Here is a 23,985-nt window from a genome sequence, read left to right as displayed (position 1 = left end):
TTACAACCCTCTGATTACCGCCGCTGTGTGCAGCCAATCAGTCATCGGTGATTGCTTTGTGAATTCAGAGGCAGAACAATCACACCAAAACATTCCTTGGGATTAATGCCGTGTTTTTATGTGTATACATTTTGTTTATTTACATGGAGGAAGCTATAAGACGGGCATTTATCTTGTCTTGGTCAACGGTTATCAAGTGTACCAAAGACCAACCATCAATAAGCACAATGTTAAAGTGAGTAAGAGACACCTGAGGATTTAGAAGATATTTTTACGCAGAAGAAAAAGGTGCTGAAGTGAGAAGACAGTTGCTATCCCGTATAGAAACACCAGAAGTCGATTTTAAGTGACAACATGACAATCAATCCTAGAGGCACGGTGTGTAGGATTTCCCTGCAATAAAACACATAAATAAAGTATTAACTGACTCGTGAATAAGCCTTCTCAATCATCACTTTAAGTGTTAGACGGTGTCTGTATCGACATATCGGTATTTTCTTTAAATGTTCCTGGGGCGAGGATGCGTCTGTTGCCAACCGTATTGAAACAAAGCAACACAAGAAGGTAAGGACGCATCTAAAAGGAGGCTAAGGGAATAGTGGACATATTTTTTCAATCATCAGTCGTGTGTGGTTTTTAGAAAATAACTTTGGCTTCAGATTCAAAGGAAAGCCGTGTCTCTTTTTTCTCAGTGTCGTAAAAACAAGTAAAATAATTCCCGCTTATTGACGGAAGCAGCTTCTCCAAAGACCAAGAAACAACAACCAGAGAGTTCTGATTTATATTGCTACCGTTTGGCATCAGTGGAGCAGTATTTAGAAGCAGCGTGATTCCCCAAGAAGACTGCAAACAAATAGTGCGAGAAATGATAGTTTATTCAAAACTCTGACTGTAAAATATGATTCGTCTTTTGTTTGTGGAAGAACAAAAAGGCAACAAAAATAAGTCAAACCTGCACAAATAACACACCCCATGCTGAATCATCAAACTACCCATGGCAGCCCACAGCTTTCCTACTTGCACCGTGTGTCAGGGCAAAGAAGGTTACATGAGTGGACCATTCAATATTCAAAACGGACAGATCGGGTGAGGTCAACAGTAACAGGGTGTGACTGCAGAGAAGCACACGGAGGTATTGATGGAGGTAGAGGTACAGGTGATTCCAGGAGAAGGATAAAGAGTGATCTTGATAAATATACAACCTGCAATAGAATCCATCCTTCCACTTGTGTAGTCTCATAATAGTGGGAGAGACTAAGGGCGCTACTGTATGTGTCATTTTATTTTATCAGAATTCTTTGTTGAGTAAAAAGAGAATATAATCAGCTTATCTTATCATTTATGACTCACTTAATATCCTTGTATATCACATTCAATGTTCATAAAGTTTTATAAGTAAAGTTTTTAGCTTTGTTAGCATTATTTGTTCAATGATAATATACATTTAAACATTAACAGAGGTGGGAAGCAAGTAGATTTACTCAACTACGGTACTTAAGTACAATTTTGAGGTACTATTTTATGTGTCTTAATAGTTCTACTTAGGGGTCGACCGATAATCGGCCTGGCCGAAACACATGTATTCCGCATTTGACCGATTATCGGTATCGGCCTTTTTTTTTATCAAATTGCCGATAACACTTTGGCTCTGATGCGGCCGTTTCTCTGGCTGCAGTCACCACTCTGTGTACACGAGCAATGTCCCGCCCACAGCGCTATCTGATAGGCTATTACTGAAGTATCAACACTGAAGATCTTCCGGGCGGGAGCCAGCCAGAGGCGGGACCTTCTCAGATTACAGGCAGGTGCGAGGAACGCACTACTCCACTACATTTAAAAAGGAAATAATGTAATTTTTCTCCACTATTATGGAGAATTATACTATTGTTAGGGACCCACTTAATTTCCCTTGGGACCCTCTCAAATGACCACCTGTGGGTCTTTGGGATTAAAACTTATCACTCGGGATGCTCCGATCGATCGGCCGCCAATTGATATCGGCCGATGTTCACTCTGCCGATCGATTGGTGCTCTCTAGACGTGCCGATCGTGAGAGCCGATCACATGACTTAAAATACATGACACTTTTCTCTGTGGGCGGCAAAATAAGCTCGCCAAAATGGCTTCACCGGTCTGGCAGTATTTTAAGGTGTCCGAAAAAGACAGTAAAATAGCGGAATGCAACGTGTGTGAAGCAGAAATCCTGCAGCTCCGCCCGCCGTGACGGACCGGTGAGCGGAGCAACACACACTAAGAGTTAGACCTTACGCACTTAGCTGTTTGATCTACCTCTGGAACAAGCTAAACTAGTTATACATATATTTATTCTTCACTGTCGGGTCACTCATTACTGGATCAGTGAGCTGCATGAGACACTGACAGGATGTCAGGAGAGAGAGTGCTTTCGCTCATCTCTCCCGTGTTATTCTCCAAAGTTAATGTAAACTTGAATAATGTAATAATTAAGTTGGCTGTTGTTTGTGGAAGCTCCAGTGAATGAGCATTAACTGAGTTTAAACATCACTTTAGAAGATCCCCATAGGCCCCGCCCACTGATTCCGGCGATCGGAGCATCCCTACTAATCACCATCATTTAATCTCATATTCTGTTCTTGTACATATCGTATATTCTTCGTATGTATATAGACTTTTTGCACTACTTTTTAGTTATAGTTTTGTATTTTATTGTTGCATTGTTGGAGGAGCTCAGGCCAGAAGAATGTCATGTCTCCCCTGTAGCTTTGTGCATATGACAATAACACCTTTGAATCTTGAGTGGAGCAGTATTTGGCTGGACGCTGAAGAGGAAGATGAGCTGACCTTTTTGTTCCACTCAACTCTTCCACACCGTGTGCTCAGCCAGCGTGGGCCGCCTCTTAAAACACACAAGCCACTGCACAGAAATACACATGTACTTCCCCGGGCGGTCCTCTGGACAGTCGCACAATAACACGACCCCGCGGCGAAGCATCCATAAATCTACTTAATGGTGCAGAAGAAAAACCCACACAACTAGAGAAAACTTTAAAAACGAGCCAAAAAGACGAGGTCCATTGAAATGGGTTTACCCGACGTGAAAAGGCAAACTGCCTCTATTTGTTTATCGTGGAGAAACCACCATCGAGAGGTCAGAACGAGAAGGAATGAAGGGAAAGGGTAAAGCGGGACACGCACAAAAAAACTAGAGAGACGGAAAAGAGACAGACCTCCCTGATAGGAAGATATGGATGGATGGAAACCAGGAGGACATAGAGACAGGCGTGCAGGAGTGTTTGAATTACTCTGGTTCGAGCACAGAAAGCGTGGAAAGTAGTGAGCATGCTGGATAAATGAGACTCGGATCCTACTGTAGGAATTGTGGGTTTTCAAAAATGATTTCATATGGTTTTTCTGCCCTTCAATGAAGTGTCAATTTGGTGATTTATGTCAAGACTTTTTCTCAGTTTCTGCATTCTTAGTCACCGCGAAGGCACGAGAAAAAAACTCCTTTATCTTTAAGAATTGAAGGTAACCCAGGGTGAGTAATTGATATGAAAATGGTCATTTTGGGGTGAAATACGCCTTTAAGTTGATCATGATGCGCATCAGACATCAGCATCGTTTGTAAGGTTAAATCAGGGGTGTCAAACTCAAGGCCCGGGGGCCAAATCCGGCTCGCCGCTTACGTGCCGCTTTACAGAAGCAGGTTGCACATAAACTACATGTCCCACAATGCATCTCGTTTTGTGACATGCGCACTGAAGAGACTTTCAGACGTAGTCAATTACTAAGTTATTATCCTATCCGATAATAATATAAATTCAGAGGCAATAATGTAATATAATACATTATTTTATATATTATATATTTATATAGTTACAGCCGGCCCTTTGAGTGCAACCTTTATGCGAATGTGGCCCGCGATGAAATTGAGTTTGACACCCCTGGGTTAAAATCTTGAATTAAACGGAAGAGCAATCTCACTGTAAAACAAAGAAAACAATGCTGTGAAAAACACGAAGGCACAACTTTGGGCTGCTCAATTCATCGTATTTTAATCGCAATTACGATTATGGCTTGCAACGATTACGAAAACAACGTCATCGAAAAATAAAACGATTATTTTATTATTATTATACTTTTTTTTTTTTGGTTTTTCAGTTGGATTATATTTAAAGTTCAGGGTAATCAACTGTTAAAAACATACTGTTCACGTTTTTTTCTCAATAAATCGATGTTTTCAAAGTATAATTTTAATAATCGTGATATCAATTATTGACCCAAATAATCGAGATTATGATTTTTGCCATAATCGAGCGGCACAACTCCAAAAGGGCACACGTGTACACACGTCAGCATTCTGTGGGAAGGGACAGCCGCGGGAGTGATGGAGAGGGTTACTCACGGTGAAGAACAGATCCATGACGCGGGTGTCCAGCAGCGCTTCCCTCCAGGTCTCCGTGGGCTTCAGCATGACGTTCTGCGTGGCCTCGAACATGGCGATGTAGTGGCGCCCCAGTGAACCGCCGTCAGTTAAGGCCAACAACAGCATGAGGAGGAGGAGGAGGAGGAGGAGGAGGAAGAACAGGAGGAGGAGGAGGAGCGGCAAACACAAACCCACCAGCTCCTGTCACTGAGCTCTGTGGTCCGTCTGGCAGCAGAAACTCCGTCTCATTAATGCTGATACTCTTCACTCCACAATAGCTTTGTTCTTCTCTTTCTCCCTCGTCAACTCTTTATTAACCACAGAGAAACTCAAGCCTTGTTTCTCACCTCCTTCCCCGAGCGTTTCCCTCTCTCACTTCCCTCGTCTCCTTCCTTCTTCCTTCCAGCACTCGGCTTTTTCTCCTCTGCTGCTTCCTCACAAGATCTTTCAAAGCTCACTCTAGCTGCAGCCAATGGAGACTCTGAGCTGCTCTGCCTCTTTGTCCACTCCTCTTCAAAAAATCAAGACGTCCTCGAGACTCCTTACTGCCGTGAAACACTCCCCCGCTGCCTCCTCGGCCAATCACTGTGTCTCTCCTCCTGACTGCTCTCCAAGACTCTTGTTTCCCTTGAAACACTTTTATCACTCTCTTTCCCCTCTCGTCTACTTTCCCATGTGTCTTTATTCTTTGTCCTTGACCACACTTACATCCTTCCTTTGCTCCGGTTTGATCTTAGATCGCTTTTCAAACGTCCCTTTTCTGCTTAACAAGTCTTTACTTCTGAAAGCTGCCCCCACACACACACACACACACACACACACACACACACACACACACACACACACACACACACACACACACACACACACACACACCACACACACACACACACACACACACACACACACACACACACACACACACACACACACACACACACACACACACACACACACACACACACACACACACATCTTATTTAAGACTTTCTCCGCTCGCCCACAACAAGTTTTTTTACAAACCCACAACACACACGTTCTCCCCACGCAGCCGCAAAGCACTTCCTGTCTTTATTCAAGTCTTCCAAACACAACACATGCTGTTCCCATAGCTCATCAAGCACTCCCACTCTCTCCCAAACGAGGCTCTCACACACACACACACACACACACACACACACACACACACACACACACACACACACACACACACACACACACACACACACACACACACACACACACACCACACACACACACACACACACACACACACACACACACACACACACACACACACACACACACACACACACACACACACACACACACACACACCACAATCAAAACATCTTACAACCACACTCTTCACACACAAATCAAGATTTCAGCACCTCCCCCAAAGAGCAAAACTGTTGTCCTCCTTGTTCTTACAACACATTCAATCTCCTGATGAAGGTTTCATGACGACACAAATCAGCAGCCGTTTCATGTCAGATAAATGTGCCCTAAGTGTCATGTCTCCTGACTATACGATGCAGGAAGTGTTCTGCCTAACGATACACAACAACAGAATTGGCTGCAAACAAACCAATTCAACAATCCATCCCGTAACAGGTCCATCCACTAATTAATACTTTCGTCAGCTCTAATCCGAAGTCTTCCACTTTATATCAAATGGAAATATTTGAGACTAGACCTAATAATCTAATATCAGTTCAAATTGTAAGTTTACATTACAGTTAAAAAAACAGCTCTGGAAACCATTAAGAGAATACTGCAGCATTATCAGTTTCTCTTGTTTTACTCTCAATATGTTTGAGGAGAAATATGTTTTTATTTGATTCTATAAACTACTGACAACATTTCTCTGTGTTGGAATTGAACAAACACTGAAATGAAATGGCTGCCACATGTAGAGATTGAGATTTAAGAACATTTGGAGTGGTCACCTCCAGAGCTGTATACATTACTATTACTCACCAGGCTATGATATTCTACGTAACATATTATACTGTATTGATATATCTTAGCTGCTTTACTTTGTTAGGTCTTAGATCTCATTAGATTTGTTCCATTTATGAGAATTTTCTGTACAAATATTTGTATCTGAAAGCGCACAGTAAGTGAGAAATAAAAAAGTGATACCAGACTTTTTTTGGTATATTAGAAAACGTTTGAATCTCCAATAAAAATATACATAAATGATGTGGGATTGTTTGCGAGGTGTTTTAAGCATTTCACATTCTGCAGGGATTCTTTTATTGTCCCTAATCAGGATATTGGATGGAAGAATTTAATAAAAAAAGTACTACTATTTTTTTGTTTCTTTGTGGAAGCTTGTTTCAGCATGATATACTCAGCACATGTTTCCTTCTTCTGCTTGCTTGTAAAACAAATCTAATAATTCATAATCCATCTTGTTTTCCATCACCGGCATTAAACTCATAAAATAAAAAAGGCACTCACAACCGGATCGCTGGCCCGTGGCTCGGTGACAGCAGAAGGGGGGAAACTTCTGGAGGAATGTTTGATCAAAGCCAAACAGCGGCATAGGCCGGAGAGGTCGAGCATTCCTCCGACCCCCCCACACACACACACTGACCCACAGTCACACACACTGACCCACAGTCACACACACACACCCCACCACAACACACCACACCACACTTTTCGGCACAGAAGTTGGCACCTGTCTGAGGGTGGGTGCGTGCGTGCGTGTGTGTGCGTCCAATGCTTGGCTTTTAGGCCTTGTTAAAAATAGTCGTGGTGAGGCAGAAGACCTCCATCTGAACCTTTCAGAAGATGGAAGGAATGAGAAAGGAGGATACTGCAACATGAGATCATGGTCATTTGTTTTATTGCAGGTTTTAACTATTTATTTCTAATCAGGAAATGATTTATTTTGTATTCATCTTTACTTTAGCGATGAAAATGCTCCTTCTTTCAACGTTCATGTCCGTCTTCATTCACAAAATGAACCAGTTTGAATTAAAAGACTGGATATTATCTCGTAAATCCTTGAGATACAATATGTCTGTATCGGGGACTGACCCGGTCACCATCCTGCAGACGGGGGGGACCACCTCAGTGACAGAAGTTGAACGAAGGATCACATGACAAACCTCACAAGAGACCTCAGGAATGATAACGACACACCCACTACGACTGGTTGGGACATCCGAACCGATCGGTTTTAAATTAGGGAAGAACATAACATCTAAAACAATCATCTAAACTTAATTTGATAACACAAATGGCATTAGATTACAGAATCAACATATCCTAAGAACAAACATGCAGCTGTGATAAAGCCAAGCGTTATCAAGATGCCATTTCTGAGAAGCGATGACGTTTCAGCAGCGACTCCTAAAGTCGAGAGAAAAACAAACTCCATCTGATAACTAAGTCACTTAATGTCACGTTTGCTTTTGAGTAGTTTCTATTTTTTCTGCTCTTGTTTTAGTTAGACTTAGATCCAAAACATTAACACTGGAATTGAATATAAGTGATATTGTTGTTATAAAAATAATAGATTATCTGTTTGAGTATGATGTTGTTTAGATGGCTTAATTAATGATGCATCCAAATGGTTTATATATATATTTTTAATACCAAGTTAAGAGGTAAAAACACAATAGAATTTCGGCATATTACGGCAAAAATATCCTGCTTGTTTATTTTAGATCTCACTCAAACGACTTTTATGTACTACCATGAAAACGCATATTAATTTATATGTAAATTGAAGTTGAAACTACTTCAATTTAAGTTCAAGCTCTAAAATACAACATATTGAGGTTAATGTCAACCATGCCATGCTGAAAAGAGACCGACTGTGTGTGTGTGTGTGTGTGTGTGTGTGTGTGTGTGTGTGTGTGTGTGTGTGTGTGTGTGTGTGTGTGTGTGTGTGTGTGTGTGTGTGTGTGTGTGTGTGTGTGTGTGTCTGGTCTGAGTGTACATGCCTCCAGGATGAGTAATGTGCGCGGAGTGACCAGGGCATGTGGCTGTGGGTTTGGTGGGTTTTTAAAAGACATCACCTGCTCCGATCTCAGCCCTCCAGCAGCCTCTAGAATAACTAATGTGACACGTCAATTTTCCACTGGAAAGATAAGACGGACTGACAGATAAACGGAAACGCCGACACTTTCAACTGGCCGCATACGCAGCCGACGCATCCAAATCCAAAGTGAAGGGATTCACACACCTTTAGTTCCCGCATGGGGTTGCCAAAGTTGCATACACACACACATTGTGATACCTTTAATTAACACCAGCCACCAATAAAACTGGTAAAGCTGGTACTTACTGCCAGTTATTTTGGCAGAGAAACAACATTTCAAGTTGAATTTCCCGTCCCGATTCCTGCCTTGAACAAAGCAGGCCGACATGTTTTCACATCCTCAGTGACAGACACTCAGTCGGTCAGTATTTATGGTTTCGCATGTGAACCTTAGCCCAGGTAGAGTGCGTCAATGTACAGATCTCCTCTTCAAAGCACGAGCGAGCACAGCTGCAATAAAAAGCCATCATGGTTCTTTCATGGCTGTAATTCAACGTGCATTGCTACGCATAAACAGACCACATGACTACGGAACAGCAGATGTGGGCCGAGCCCTTTCTGAATGTACAAAAGAGGCCGAGTTATGTGGACCACAAACAAACAAAAAAAGTCAACGTCAACATTTTTTATCTAATTATAATTGAGTCATCTTTGTGCGTTTGTTTATTCTGTCAGCATATGCAAACAAAAGCGGAGAAGCTATTCATTAAAACCCAACACCAACATCTTCACAGAGTTGATTCGTGTCATTTTGTCACAAACTGTACGAGGTCAACAAAGAGTCGACAGTCATACCAGCAGATCTGTGAGGCTGCACCAAAGCACAGTGAGCTTGTGACGGTCGCAGAGTGTTTCTTATAAACTGTAGTGGCAGGGGAAAAGGTGGTTTGTATTGAAATGAAATGAAAACTATGATACATGTGTATTATCGTCGCAACTACAGTTGTTAAATGTCCACTTTTATTTTAGGTTCTGCAAGCCTCATCTGCATATTCACCTGTCGCGGCGCGCCCAGAGGCTGTTTAGTGGGCGCGTCGCCGGGATGCTTCGGGTTGGTTCTCACGGGAGATGAGGGGGGATATGAAAGGCTGTACCAACTTTAGGGGCAAACCATCCCCTATAAGTGAAATATTTCATTAAAAGTAAACGTTTACGGTACGTCCACACAGCAGCTTTTCAAAAATCTTGAACATCTTGGAGCTGGGCGTGTCTGACAGCTTGGGGATTTTTTGCGAGCAATGCGACCAACAACCAATCACATGAATCTCCCGCCCCCGACATACAAAGCAAAAAACCCCGGGGATTTTATGCGAGCAATATATATATAAATATATATATATATATATATATATATATAAACTCCCCAAACAGGCGAAAACCTACCAGTTTCACCCACTGTCTCTGCCACCTCCCTCCATGCCTGGTTCCTCCGGTTTGTATCCCGTTAATAGTTCTGGTCGTAAAGAACCGGGTGATTTGCTACCGTAATTTCTCGTTTGGAATATGAGGAAATGAACTGCGGTCTGGTTCTCCCTGCTTACACGCGGTTTGATTGGCTAGCGCTTCTACTGTCAGATTTGCATAAACGTGTTTGATTGGCTGACGCTTCCAGCTCAGCTTCAAAAGTTGAACATTGCTCAACTTTTGAATCCTGGAAATCTTCGCTTCGCTCCCCCACAATGCAGTTCAGCGAAAAGCGAGGCAAAGTGACGTCATGCCCATTCAAAATCAATGGGCAGAGAAGCGGTGGAAGATTCGTCTAAAGCTGATGTGTGGACGTACCGTAACGGCCCGTCCACACAGCGGCGTGCGCTGACGCTTGCCGGCGGGCGTGTCTGAAACTCGACCAACAACCAATCACATGAATCTCCCGCCCCTGACACACAAGCAGCGGTTTGATTGGCTAGAGCTTGTACTGGCATATGATTCGATTGGCTGACACCTCGCCGAGGCGTCAAAAGTTGAACATTGCTCAACTTTTGCAGCGAGCCACGCCAGCTACGCTCCACGTCGCTTCCCACGATGCATTTCGGCTAAAAGTGACGTCACCCCATTCAAAGTGAATGGGGAAGCGTCAACGCACGCCGCTGTGTGGACGGGCCGTAAGACTTGGTGATTGGTCTTGATAAAATGTAGGGGTTAGCAATGGTCAAGAATATGAGTACCACATTTCACGGCAATCTTTACAATCATTTTCAAGATATTATACTCAAATTTAAATATGTCAACCTCAGTGTATAACTAGAGGTAAGGTCAGGAGGTCACCACGAAATGTCAAGACAGTTCCTCAAATCGTTTTTTAATGTTTCAGCCTGGAACAAAGTGATTTAATTAATTGCATTGTGTATTTTATATAACCGAAGACCATTTGTAAGTGTCTTTAGTTAGTCGTTGGTTCCCTTTCATTTCAGTGGGGTACAATTATCAGATTCATGTAAACCATCATAGTGAACATTAAGTCTCTTATATTTGTGTAAATGAATGTATGTATGTAAAATGAACAGGGTTTCCCACACATAGACTTTACCGATGAAGGTGTGTTTGGACACTCTTTTTTCTTTCTTGATTGAATTTGTGCAATTCAAAAGCTTCAAAAGTGTATTACCACGAAAATAAATATAAACCAAAGATGCCTAGAAAGTCAAATTACATATTTAAAAGCACATTTAACAGCATGGTTTGCAAATTGTTCATTCATGCCGAGTGTGTGTAACTTTCTAATGAATAGGCTAAGCTAAGAGACCCTGGGTATAGCCAATTAAGCCCCTACAGAACAAATCAAATCCAGCTTCACGTTTCACATTCCGGGTCCTCTTTCACCAACAATCTGCACACGCTCACAGATCTATTCGATAGTATTTTCATGAGCGATTTAAGTGGCAATCTGAACATCTTGCCGACCTCCGTGCCCGACGGCTGCGGCTTAGCGGGCTTCTCTTGTATCCTCTATTCATTACGCCTGATCCTCGTGTCTGAGGACGTCTCGCTGCAGAGGACCAGCGTCTGCAGAACGCCGGGCAGCAGCACAGCGCTATGCTAAGGCGCGTGGTGGGGTTTAAGTGATATATCCTGCTTTAAGTCTCCCCTGCAGCCTCGCCGTGTGAAATTACAGTCCAGGAATACCTCCTCGCTGACCCTCCCCTCCCTCTTTCTTCTACTGTTTGGCCGCCATGTGTTTAGACAGCAGTTGTCATTAAATCTCGCAGCACTAAATCAAACTAAGAATATATCAATCATGCCACTGTGCTCCGTGTTTCAGACCAACACGTGATAACTTGTGGATGAAGGTGGGGATATCCAGACACGTCACTAAAGCCTTCCTTTTATTGCGCGTGATAACAAGATGCACGTTTATTTAGAGTTTTAGGAATAATGATAATCTTAAATACAAAATTCAAGGAAGAATTTATGTAGCATTTATTTTACTACTACTATTTTCTTTTGTTCCACAAGCTCTGATCTTCTTTGCTGAATTTGATTTAAATAACTAAATTAAATGCATCCCCGATCAGACTGTTCGAGACAGCAATGTTTCTTAAGGATAAAAGGAAAAGCATTCTTGAACTGGATAACGTGTGAATCTCTGCAACAGTGGGAAATTAACATCAGGTAATCGATGAAACTTAAAATCTCAGCGATCAAAAAAAATTAGAAGAAATTGGTGACGTGCTTGTTTGTCTACGCAAATTTAAAAATGCTTCTAATAAAAAATACTTGAAACCAGAGTTTGCGCTAGATTTTTTTGCAGCCCGTAATTTTGACGGACAGGATCGTAACATTTCCGTCAAAATCCAGTATTACCCGTCGGCCTTTACACAACTCTGACAAGGGGGGGGGGGGGGGGCGGGCTAATCGGCTCGTGAACTGTCAACCGGGGGGGAGGGGGCGCACGCACGCTCGTGAACTGTTAGCGCCGTGCATGCGTAAAGCCAAAACTCAGACATGTCAATGATTTGTACGGCAACGTCAGGTTTGGAAACGGTATCATTTCCTTTGCATGCGTAACACGGCAGAACACCGGAGCCGCGCTGCAGGGAAACTTTGGCGCTGTTCGGAGTTTGTTCTAATCTGTCAAAAGGACGGACTGCTTTCAGATTTTTCCGTCATTGTTAAAAAAAATATTCGGTGAACGCGACCTCTGCTTGAAACACAAATCAGCAATCAGTGAGCCGAAAACATGCACTTAGTATTTTTCCAGGGTCTGATTAAGTTCCTAATGAAGAGCCAGTGTTAGTCATTTGGGTAAAATATGTCAATTCTACCACGAGTCGTTGTAAATCTACTTTAAAAATACAAAAGAAGCACGTGCCTCGCCATTCAACCATGTGTTGCATGTACTCTCGCACCCTGTTGTTTAGACAGCAGTAGTTGGAGATTCTGCATACAGGTCAGGGCCAAGACAAACACCCAGCATCAGCTTACACACTCCAAATCCTAACCTTAACCCCAGGGCCAAACTGCCCATAAATTGAACCCAGAACAGCTAATGAGAATAGAGAGCCGGCCGGGCGAGTGTCCCGCTGACAGTCGCCTCCTCACCACAAGAATAGCTCCTGATTGATAGAAGTTAATGCCGCTTTTATTACGTCTCACTAAAAATACAAAATAATTCCAAAGCGGAGGTTTCCCTTCTTCTTCTTCTTCTTCATTTTTTAAGACAAAGTATTAAACCACACGTCAAGTGAGAGACAGACAACAGCGCCTAAATGGAAGAGGCGTGGAAGGCCATGCTTTAATCTGAAACAACTTGAGTTTTAGTGAGCTGATACACCGTGAAATCCATGCATTCCTCTCCAGTGAAGGAAAGAACAGATGGTGCTAGAACAAAGTGCCCACTGGCTATTATTGCAACACAACTGACGGATGAATTCAGAGATTCCCCTCACACGCCAGATGCAGCTAAACAACACAAAGTGGATCCAGATATGCAGAGTGGAGGCTGGAGGGGGATCTATCCATCAGCTCGGACAGCCATTTACAGCAGCGACCCCCCCCCCACCCACCACCACAGTGTGGAGTGACACGATGTCGTACCGACGGGGAGCGTGCCGCCGCCGCCGCCGCCAGATGACTCCAGAGCTCAGGGTTCAGACAGATGACATGCATACCGCTCGGTTCGTCTAAGGGAGAAATGCTTTTTTTAAAAGGGGTATTTGAGCTGGTTGACGGGTGTGTGATCGTGTGCATGAAAGGCGGCGACTGTCAGCTACGCAATTAAGCAAACCCGCCCCCCCCCCTCCCTTCTGATACAAGTGGCATTCGTTTGCGTCGCATCACACGCTGTGACACGTGCAGACAGGCGGCCCAACTCATTCAGGCTCCCAGCGGACTTCATCAATCTGTTCTCTTTCCAAACAGCAGCCCGCACACTGCTCGGCTTTATGGACTCTCACGTGCACACGGAGTTTCAAGGAGAATGCCACTCGATTTTAGCTATGATATGCTCTTTCTATGGTGTGACACCATCATTGTAAAGAAACAAGAGAAATACCAATTTCATTTGCAATTTTACGATTTCCCTGCTCGCTCTGTCAGCAGAATTACGGAAAAAACTACAGCACTGATTTAAATTAAATGTGGTGGAACGATGTGGTTATGGTCAACTCCATGTGTCCGCCTTGTGATTGGGATCCGCTCCAAATTGAAATGAGTGATACAAATGTTCTCTCTTAATGTTAACCACGAATGAAACATAAGTCATTCATGTTTCATTCGTGGAGAACATTTGTAACAGAACGAGACACTTCACACGAACAACCCGCTCCATTGGAAACAAAAACGTTGACTGATATTAACGTGTTGCTCAGGTGGTATAGTATATATTCTGGGATTTTTTTTGGACTAATCCAAAATGAAAAATCCAGCCATTTCCTCACATTAATGCAAAAATAATCCTGCCATCCAAAAACTAGCATAAAGTATTTATACTCCCCGACATATTAAATGAAAAGTAAACTTGGTACTGCAATCTTGATTAATATAAATCACATCACTTATGCTACGCAAGCTAATGTTTCAATACTGAATGATAGGACATCTAGAAACGTATGTAAAGATTGTAGCGACAAAATTACTAATCATCTCATCTCTGTCCGTAACGAAGTTAAGCGTTAAACGATGTTGAATGAAGAAATAAAACAAACAATAATTAAAGTAGAAAGGTACGGTCAGCAGAAAATGTCTGAACCAAGCTCACCCTCTTTCCACACACCCAAACATACACTAAGTGCACTCAATGCAATAAATTACACCCATGTGACAAAAGGTGAACAATTATGAACAAATAATGAGAACAATAGAACAATTAAAAACAACAGCTAAATAAGCATTTTGGCATCTACAATGATATATAATATTAAGTATCTATTGTATGTTTACCACAACCTGAAAGGTCCCTGACGTGTGCAGTAACTGCTCTGCTGTCTGCATCCACAGCACACATCCAACACAAAAATAAAACTGATGTATACAAATGGGCTAACAGCAAAGACACAGGACTAAGAAATGTGTCTTTGATAACACACACATATCGAACACAGCGTGCCAGGCATACCGAGGGGAGCCTGAACAAGCTGAGGCGAGGGGGGGGGGGGGGGGGTGATACGGAGATGGACCCACAGACACCTCTTTGAAAGTGATACATGGCCCAGGCTGGCAGCAGCAAAGCGCCACTCAGAATCCCCTCAGACAGGCTGGTTGGATTAAGGCGGTAATAAGCCCGTACACACACACACAAATATTCGTACAGACACACACACTAAGTGCCTAAGTTCGCTCAACAATGCGACCAACTGCAAAGATAATGTGTGTATGTGCCTCCCACTACAAAGCAAAACTGAGGGTCAGATATGCATTTCTCAGTATGACATATTTGCAGAGCCACACACACAGCACAGCTTGCTAGAATAGAGACAATGCATACTCATGTGAGTGGATATATGCAACTGTTTTGAATAGATACAGATATTACAAGGAGACAAACCCAAAAACCCAAGATACTACAGATAAGAGGAAACTTCTACTTCTTCTTACAAACTATAATCGGCAGCTTTTCTTTTAAATGTAAGGACAATTACTTTCTCTTTCTGCCTCTGTCCAGACGCAGGGACAGTTTCATCCCACAGGCAATACGACTGTTAAACACCTGAACAGCTGAAACAACATCCCTAATATTCATCTGGCTGCTACTTAAAAATTATGTTTCTATTTACCTATATATCCTATTTCAATAACTTGCATATAGACTCTTATTGCACTATTTCACTTTTTTAAAACTATATTTTTGTAATTTTAGCCATCAACTTTGGGAGATGCTTTACAAAAAGCAAAACAAGCGGTGCGATGATTAAATGAGATTAAAAGTTCCCTTCAACAAAGTCAAACACCAAATTGGGTTTTACCTATTATTAAAGGTGGGTAGGTGATTCCCTTCAGAAACACTTGTTATATTCCATGGAATGCTCTTAACATCCCGATATGAATACATTAAATGCTTTGACAATAAATACATAACAGAAACATCATCTCTGGAAGCCGTGGCGCTGTAAAAAGCACGACCAATCATCTGAGCCGGCCCGGCTAAAGTAACTGGACGGCCTACCTGCCTGTCAGCCTTCCATCTGGGCACAAACTTATCTCGTGCCCTCATTGGTCATGTGCGCGTTCGTGTGTGTTGGAGGAGGGGCTCTGTGAGGAAGGGGCAGATTTCTTTCGGCTGCGTACTTTCAAATTCTAGCGCTCTCGAGCAGCTTTCTCCATTCTTACCTACCCCACCTTTAAGTTGATAAGAAGTTTCGATTCATCATAGTACACTAACTCAATTCTGCTGGAGAAGTGAGTATCATTGTGGCAGATTTCAGGAATTAAATAGTTTCATAAAATCTCAAACCAATAAAAGCTGATGGCTTAAACTACAAATATAAAACCACTGACATTGTCTGAGTTTGAAATGTTATTCTGTGCCCATATAAGCGTATTTACTCAACAACAACATGCTTTTTTTTAAACAAATATCCCACCATGTCAAGTGGAAAGCCATAAACTGCACATACAGTGTAGTTATGAGGAAAACTGGGACTGACCTGTTTTTCCTCGACATACTTTTTGCAGAATTAAGAGCCCAGATCTAGAAACGGTCAGCCTCTGACAAAGAAAGGATATGATTGGGTGGCAGGAAGTTCCAGCAGAGGACCTGGTTGGCCAGAGCGAGGTAGCGCTGGAAGACGGACGACATCTGAGCGTTGAGGTTCTCTCTGCGGCTGAACTCCTGCAGCACCTCCATGGTCAACATGAAGATCTGACGCAGGCCTTCTTCCTGGAGGGGGGGGGGGGGAAGATGGAGGAATTCAGGATCAAAAGTGATGCATAAAAGAAATCGGAGAAAAGGAATGAATAACAATGATTTTCCTTTAAAGGCGAATTTAAGGGTATTTCTAGACCCAGATTCGATTTTCCTGTGTTTTCTAATTAAAGTGAATTATCACTTTAATTAGGTTCAGTAATGAAAAGAGTGCTGCAGACATGTTACCCTTAAAGGTTGAATAATAAACTAAATAGATTAACATGATGATTCAGCCTCTATGGAGATAGACATATACCAAGCATGCTCATTTCTGACGTGGCTCTAATCTGAACTAAACATCGAAGACTGCTTTCTATTCCTCCATCTTGTGACTGTGTGACTCCCTCTCTTGGATATCAGCATGTGAAGGACACTGCTCAGGAACTAGTTGATGCTTTGTATGTGATGACTACTTCCATTCTTGAGAGGATAATAGATGGATTTAGAGAAAAAGTCAGAATTTTGAGGTTTTTGAGAAAAAGTCAGAATTTTGAAAGTACGTCTGAATTTTTGAGAAAAAGTCTGGATTTTTAGATTTTGAGGAAAAAGTCTGGATTTTGAGAAAAAGTCAGCATTTTGAGAAAAAAGTCAGTATTGTGTTCGTGACAGGATGTATGATTACCTACAAGAACCGGTATTCCTCCATCTTGTGACTGTGTAACTCCCTCTCTTGTATATCAGCATGTGAAGGACACTGCTCAGGAACTAGTTGTACCAAATGCTCTGTATGTGATGGCTACTTCCATTCTTGAGAGGATAATAGATACATGGATCCTGATTATTGAAGCTCAAGCCGGTGACGAGTGATACTTTTCAAACAGAACCTATAACAGCTTTTTGCTAGAGGTGAAAAGCAGAACAGGAACTGAAGATCAGACCTGGAAGAGCCTCTTGACGCTGCCGTGGAACTCCATGCTGAGGCCGATGCTGCTGGTCTTGCTGGAGCTGGAGAACTCGCTGAGCAGAGCGGTGAGGATGGAGCAGGCCAGGGTTTGCTGCATCAGAGGGAGGTGTTATCATTTATTTATTTATTCCATACATGGCAGCTATTTTAAAACATATCACAAGCATTGAGCAAGAAACTACAACTAACCTGGACACCACACTCATCCACTATAACTGGGAACTGTTTTAAAAAGGACAGTACACACACTCCCATTTTATTAATCTAAAATAAATTGAAAAGCAGCCAACTCAACAATCAGGGTTTAAAAGAAACTGTTTAAATGGACTAGCTATAAGACCCCTCACTGAGCCACTATTGATCCGAACCCAGACATGGTCTATGGCAGGGGTCAGCAACAGGCGGACCGCGGTCCGGATCCGGACCTAGACGCCGACGCCGACCTATACGGACCCGGAGCTATAATCAATACATTAATACGGGATTTTTCGGCGCCTCCCTCTTTTTTAACGCTGATTTGGGTGACTTGTGTAATTCGTTGAGAACCTGAGAGTTTTCGTTTTGGGGGAGGGAGTCCGCCTGTCAGTCCGACTGACGGACAACTTCTCACTTCACAAAAGAAGAAGAAATCTAGACCGCAAAAATAATTAAACAAGCGAGTAGTGTTTTTCCTTGCCAAGGACAGGTTCCTTGAACACAACACGAGCGTAACGTGTCTTCCGTGTATTCACGTGGTTTATGTCTCGTCTGAAAGGAGTGCTGAGCACCGGAACGCCGCTCCAGCCCTTAAAATATTGCATATAAGGATAATAATCCATAAGGAGCGGTACACATGCCGCAGTGTTTGCGTGGCTGTGTCTTTAGTTGTAAACACAGTGGCGATCTGTTGTTATTAGCATCTGGTTAGCTAGCTATGCTAACAATGTTTTCTTTTCTACAACCAGGTGGAAGAGAGCTAGATGTTGAGAGGCTTAAATAACCTCAGCTCAGTGAGGTTAAGGCACACCTTGATATGATCATTATAGTTATTAATGAGACTAAAGGAAAAACTGGTATAAAATACTATATGACAGTAACAAAAAAGTTGTTAAAAATAACAAGAATAGAGTTTAAAAGGGGAGTGATTTGTAAAATATCCAAAAAGAAAAATATGCTTACAGTTCTGTTTCATATGGATGTTGAGAGATGTATCCATAGATCTCTTAATGTTGCTCTCAAAGTGTACCAGATTGATGCTTTTAACTTCAATATTTTAAGCAAAGGTTGAGTTCAATCATTTGTACGACCCTCGGAGGATGTTGTAAAAATTGAAAGGAAAAAGGTTCCCCACCCCTGCTGTAAATAATAATAAAAACCCTTGATTTTTAACTTAAAGGTGGGGTAGGTAAGTTTCAGAAACCGGCTCGAGATACACTTTTTGTTATAATCCATGGAATGCTCTTAACATCCCGATAGCAATGAATATCTGAAGTGCTTTGACAAAAAATCCATAAAAAAATGTCCTCTGTAGAAGCCGTAATACTGTAAAAAGTACAACTTGACTCGATGATCAGCCCAGATTTACAAACTCCTGGCAGGAAAAGCTCCAGCTCAATTCTCACACTGAATTTTAAAAAAGTGAGTGGGGGACTGCAATATAAGAGGGAAAGAAAGAGAAACTTTGAAACTGTTAAATTGTTATGATGTGTAAAGACTGATATTGTTCTATAATCGGCTGAAACTGTTAAGTCATGATGTGAAATGGGTAACAAAGAAAAAGGGAAACTCAAGCTGCTGCTACACTTTATTTGATTTATCTAAAATTAAGCACTTTTAAGATGTACATATTTTCAAAAGCTATTTTATTTATTTTCTCTATTTTATTTGTAAATGCAGCCCAAGAGGAACATTACACATATCCACAGTATTTAATGTTAATTGACAATAAATATTGTTGTTTTTTTAATTGTACTTTCTTTATTTGATTGGCAGTCAGTTGTTGATTATGCAGACGTTGATAAAGCTACAGGTCACTTCAATATATATCACACTAATTCATGAAGTAACTTAGACATTTTGATGTTCCGGACCTTTGCATGGGGACATTTTCTCTAACTGGACCTCGTTGAATTTTAGTTGAAGACCCCTGGTCTATGGTATATCTTTGTTAACCTCTCTGACACTACTTTTGTTTTATTGTAGTTCATGAAAATAATAAAATCTAAGTTTAAAAAAAAGAAAAGCAGCTCACTCACCCATATTAAGTGTTGACTTTGAACAGGTCTTTCAAAATGAGTGCATTCTATTTTGAAAGTCACATTTGTAAAATATAGTTAATGGCTTTTTCCCTGATCACTTCCTCCGGCTGGGTTTGTGCATGCTTGTCCTTTTCTAGTTCTGGGTATAGTTGGGGAAACAAATTAAATGCTGCCACCTACTGGATTGAGAGGAGATGTCCAGTTTGTTTTTAAATAAAGAGCAACCTCGTGACACCTAGTCAAGCCAATGTAGTTTTACAAACATTTTTACAAATGCCAATTTGGATTTAGGAAAAATACTGTTTTTTTTCTTTTAAGTAAGTGAATTTTGAAATTATTAGATCTATATTTTTGCCATGTTGAATTTGGGACTTTACAAGGCTCTTAAAGGTGGGGTAGGTAAGAATGGAGAAACCAGCTCGAGTGCGCTACAATTTGAAAGTACATAGCCGGAAAAAATCTGCCCCTTCCTCACAGAGCCCCTCCTCCAACACACACGAACGCGCACATGACCAATGAGGGCACGAGATGGAAGGCTGACCGGCAGGTAGGCCATCCAGTTACTTTAGCCGGGCCAGCTCAGATGATTTGTCGTGCTTTTTACAGCGCCACGGCTTCCACAGATGACATTTTTTAATGTATTTATTGTCAAAGCATTTCATGTATTCATTGCTATCGGGATGTTAAGAGCATTCCATGGAATATAACAAAAAGTGTTTCTGAAGGGAATCACCTACCCCACCTTTAAGTTATTAATAATGTCAAACGTCTCGGATAAAATCCACTGCTGCCATCATTGAAATCTAATTCAATAGAGTAAAACCAATATTACAAGCTTAGCCTAATCTTTATCTGACACTGTGCAAAAGAAAAGCCTTCAATCCTATCTGGTACAGCTCTGTGAACAATGATTGTCACTAATCTATTGAAATACATTATCACTGATGCATGTGTGATCTCTCTCACCACGGTGGTGTTCCCGCTGCTGATGAGCTGTCCGACCTCGAGAAAGATGCTTTTACAGTTGATGCTTTTGTCCAGAGAGCCTCTCTTCACGATGACCGCCACCGCCAGAAGGATCTGCTCACGGACATACTTCTGCAGGCTGGAGGGAAACAGAGAGGAGGTTCAATATAAAATCAATGCTCTGATCCAGAGGAACTCAGAGTCCGTGCAACAACACTGGCCATCAGCCGAGTCTGAGAAGAGAAGGGAAAGTGACATGTTGTGACTGAGGGTTCAATCCCAGCTGCAGCGTGTTTTCTTTGGAACAGTTATTGCATTTTTGTGGTCTCTTTTTTTCATGATCAGACTCAAACAAAAGAAAACAACAATCCATCTAGCTTTTGTAACCTTAGTTTATGTAACTTGTACATATGAAATCAGCCATACTCTTCTTCTCTGCTGTTTTTTTACCAGCAGACACAAGAAAATAAATGCTCATAAATCTTGTAATTTGAAGGAATGACAGAGATAGCATCATTTGAAGAAACAATTGACAAAATAAATAATTTAAATACTTTGTATGTATCAGAGTTTCTGTTAGAATTATTTTTTGCCGGTCAACACGTTAAAGTTTAAAGGGGACCTATCATGCAACCTATCATTTTTTTTAAAGCTTTATATCCTAAATCAGCACTTTTGAAATAGGAAGTGAAATAGAGGGATATGAGGCATGGCTAGAATGGGTGATCTGTTTGGTATTTTGAGCAAAACACTTCATAGACATGTTTTTTATATATTTGTATATATCTGAGACTTATGCTATTGCCTAAAAATAGCATGATAGGTGACCTTTAAATCTTCCGGACAACATTTGAAAAGTGCCAGTCAAAGGTCTTCTTTGTTATTTATTGAGCTTTAAAACAAATTGATATTATTCGATATTAAACAAACTAACTATAGTAGATTAACTATTCAAACGTGTTCAGTAATTTACAATAACACGGGAATAATACACGGAGCACTCTCTCCTGACAGCCCGTCAGTTTCATGCAGCTCGCGGATCCAGTAATGAGTGACCCGACAGTAAAACTAAACATATCTATAACTAGTTACGGTAGTTAGAGCGGTCATTAAAATAGCTACGTGTGATATTCTAATCTGAAGTGTGTGTGTAGCTCCGCTCACCGCTGCAGGTGATCATGCAGAGCTGCGTGTCGACTCGTAAGCAGCAGCTGATCTCTCTCTCCCGTCAGATTAGACTTTACTCGCGTTTATGTCCATATCGATCAGATCTAGCTAATGATATGACTACCTGCTTATCAAGACACCTAAACAATAAGCGTCGCTATGCAACCGGGTGAGGCCACAAAGTATAGCGCAGCATTATGCATTTGTTTACATGCCCACCGGAACCCCGAGGCATTACCAACAGATCAACGCACAATCAACCCATACAGGACATCTCTTTCTCCACATTAAGTGTTAGACATTAGAGTTGACTATTCTTGTCTGTCACACACTCTTCTTGTCCGTCACACACTCTTCTTGTCTGTCACATACTCTTCTTGTCCGTCACACACTCTTCTTGTCCGTCACACACTCTTCTTGTCCGTCACACACTCTTCTTGTCCGTCACACACTCTTCTTGTCCGTCACACACTCTTCTTGTCCGTCACACACTCTTCTTGTCTGTCACATACTCTTCTTGTCCGTCACACACTCTTCTTGTCTGTCACACACTCTTCTTGTCCGTCACACACTCTTCTTGTCCGTCACACACTCTTCTTGTCTGTCACATACTCTTCTTGTCCGTCACACACTCTTCTTGTCTGTCACATACTCTTCTTGTCCGTCACATACTCTTCTTGTCCGTCACACACTCTTCTTGTCCGTCACACACTCTTCTTGTCTGTCACATACTCTTCTTGTCCGTCACATACTCTTCTTGTCCGTCACACACTCTTCTTGTCTGTCACATACTCTTCTTGTCCGTCACATACTCTTCTTGTCCGTCACACACTCTTCTTGTCTGTCACATAAGTGGCACAACTGATGCGGTATTGTGCTAAGAAGAGTAATTTCTTGCATTTGAATAACTGTTTTGATGTGTTCCAGTCAGGCTTTCGTCCAAACCACAGCACTGAGACTGCTCTTGTAAAGGTCTTTAATGACATCCACTTAAACACAGACAGTGGCAGAACTTCAGTGTTAGTATTATTAGATCTCAGTGCTGCGTTTGACACTGTTGACCACAGCATATTACTAGACCGACTGGAAAACTGGGTGGGACTTTCGGAAACAGTTCTAAATTGGTTTGAATCCTACTTAAAGGACAGAAACAACTTTGTTTCTATAGGTACATACACATCTGAGTTGACAAATATGACATGTGGGGTACCTCAAGGCTCCATCTTGGGGCCTCTTCTCTTTAACATCTACATGCTACCACTGGCTCAGATAATGAAAAACAACAAAATAAGTTACCATAGCTATGCGGATGACACACAAATGTACGTAACAATTTCACCAGGAGACTATGCTCCAATTCAAACACTGAGTAAGTGCATTGAACAAATCAATGACTGGATGTGTCAGAACTTTCTCCAATTTAACAAAGATTATGTTCAAAACAACAGATAAAGCCAGAAATCTAGATGTAGTCATGGACTCTGATCTTAGTTTCAACAGTCACATTAAAACAGTTACTAAATCAGCCTACTATCAGCAGCAGAACGCCACTGCTCGAGTCCTCACTGACACTAAGAAAGTGGATCACATCACTCCTGTTCTGAAGTCTTTACACTGGCTTCCTGTGTGTCAAAGAATAGATTTCTAAATATTGCTGCTGGTTTATAAAGCACTGAATGGTTTAGGCCCAAAATACATTTCTGACCTCCTGCTAAATTATGAACCATCCAGATCTCTCAGGTCTTCAGGGACTGGTCAGCTTTCTGTCCCCAGAGTCAGAACTAAACATGGTAAAGCAGCGTTCAGTTATTATGCTCCAAATATCTGGAACAAACTCCCAGAAACCTGCAGGTCCGCTGCAACTCTTACTACTTTTAAATCCAGGTTGAAGACTTTTCTTTT

The 23,985-nt window shown here is 41.7% G+C and overlaps 1 protein-coding gene across 1 annotated transcript in view; it reads right to left on the bottom strand.

Annotated features, from left to right (window-relative positions):
- The window catches only part of xpo4 (exportin 4), a 71,777-nt gene that overhangs the window by 42,544 nt on the left and 5,248 nt on the right, over positions 1 to 23,985 (bottom strand). The window contains exons 4-7 of the mRNA XM_071207006.1: positions 20,917 to 21,055; positions 17,688 to 17,804; positions 16,630 to 16,782; positions 4,385 to 4,498 (exon numbers count right to left, since the gene is read on the bottom strand). Coding sequence (XP_071063107.1) covers positions 4,385 to 4,498; positions 16,630 to 16,782; positions 17,688 to 17,804; positions 20,917 to 21,055 — 523 coding nt within the window. The remainder of the gene's footprint in view (positions 1 to 4,384; positions 4,499 to 16,629; positions 16,783 to 17,687; positions 17,805 to 20,916; positions 21,056 to 23,985) is intronic.

Source organism: Pseudochaenichthys georgianus, chromosome 21, assembly GCF_902827115.2.
Source record: "Pseudochaenichthys georgianus chromosome 21, fPseGeo1.2, whole genome shotgun sequence".
In the NCBI taxonomy this organism is placed as follows: domain Eukaryota; kingdom Metazoa; phylum Chordata; class Actinopteri; order Perciformes; family Channichthyidae; genus Pseudochaenichthys; species Pseudochaenichthys georgianus.
The sequence above is the reverse complement of the archived record's forward strand: the minus strand, read 5'-3'. Positions and strand labels throughout refer to the sequence as shown.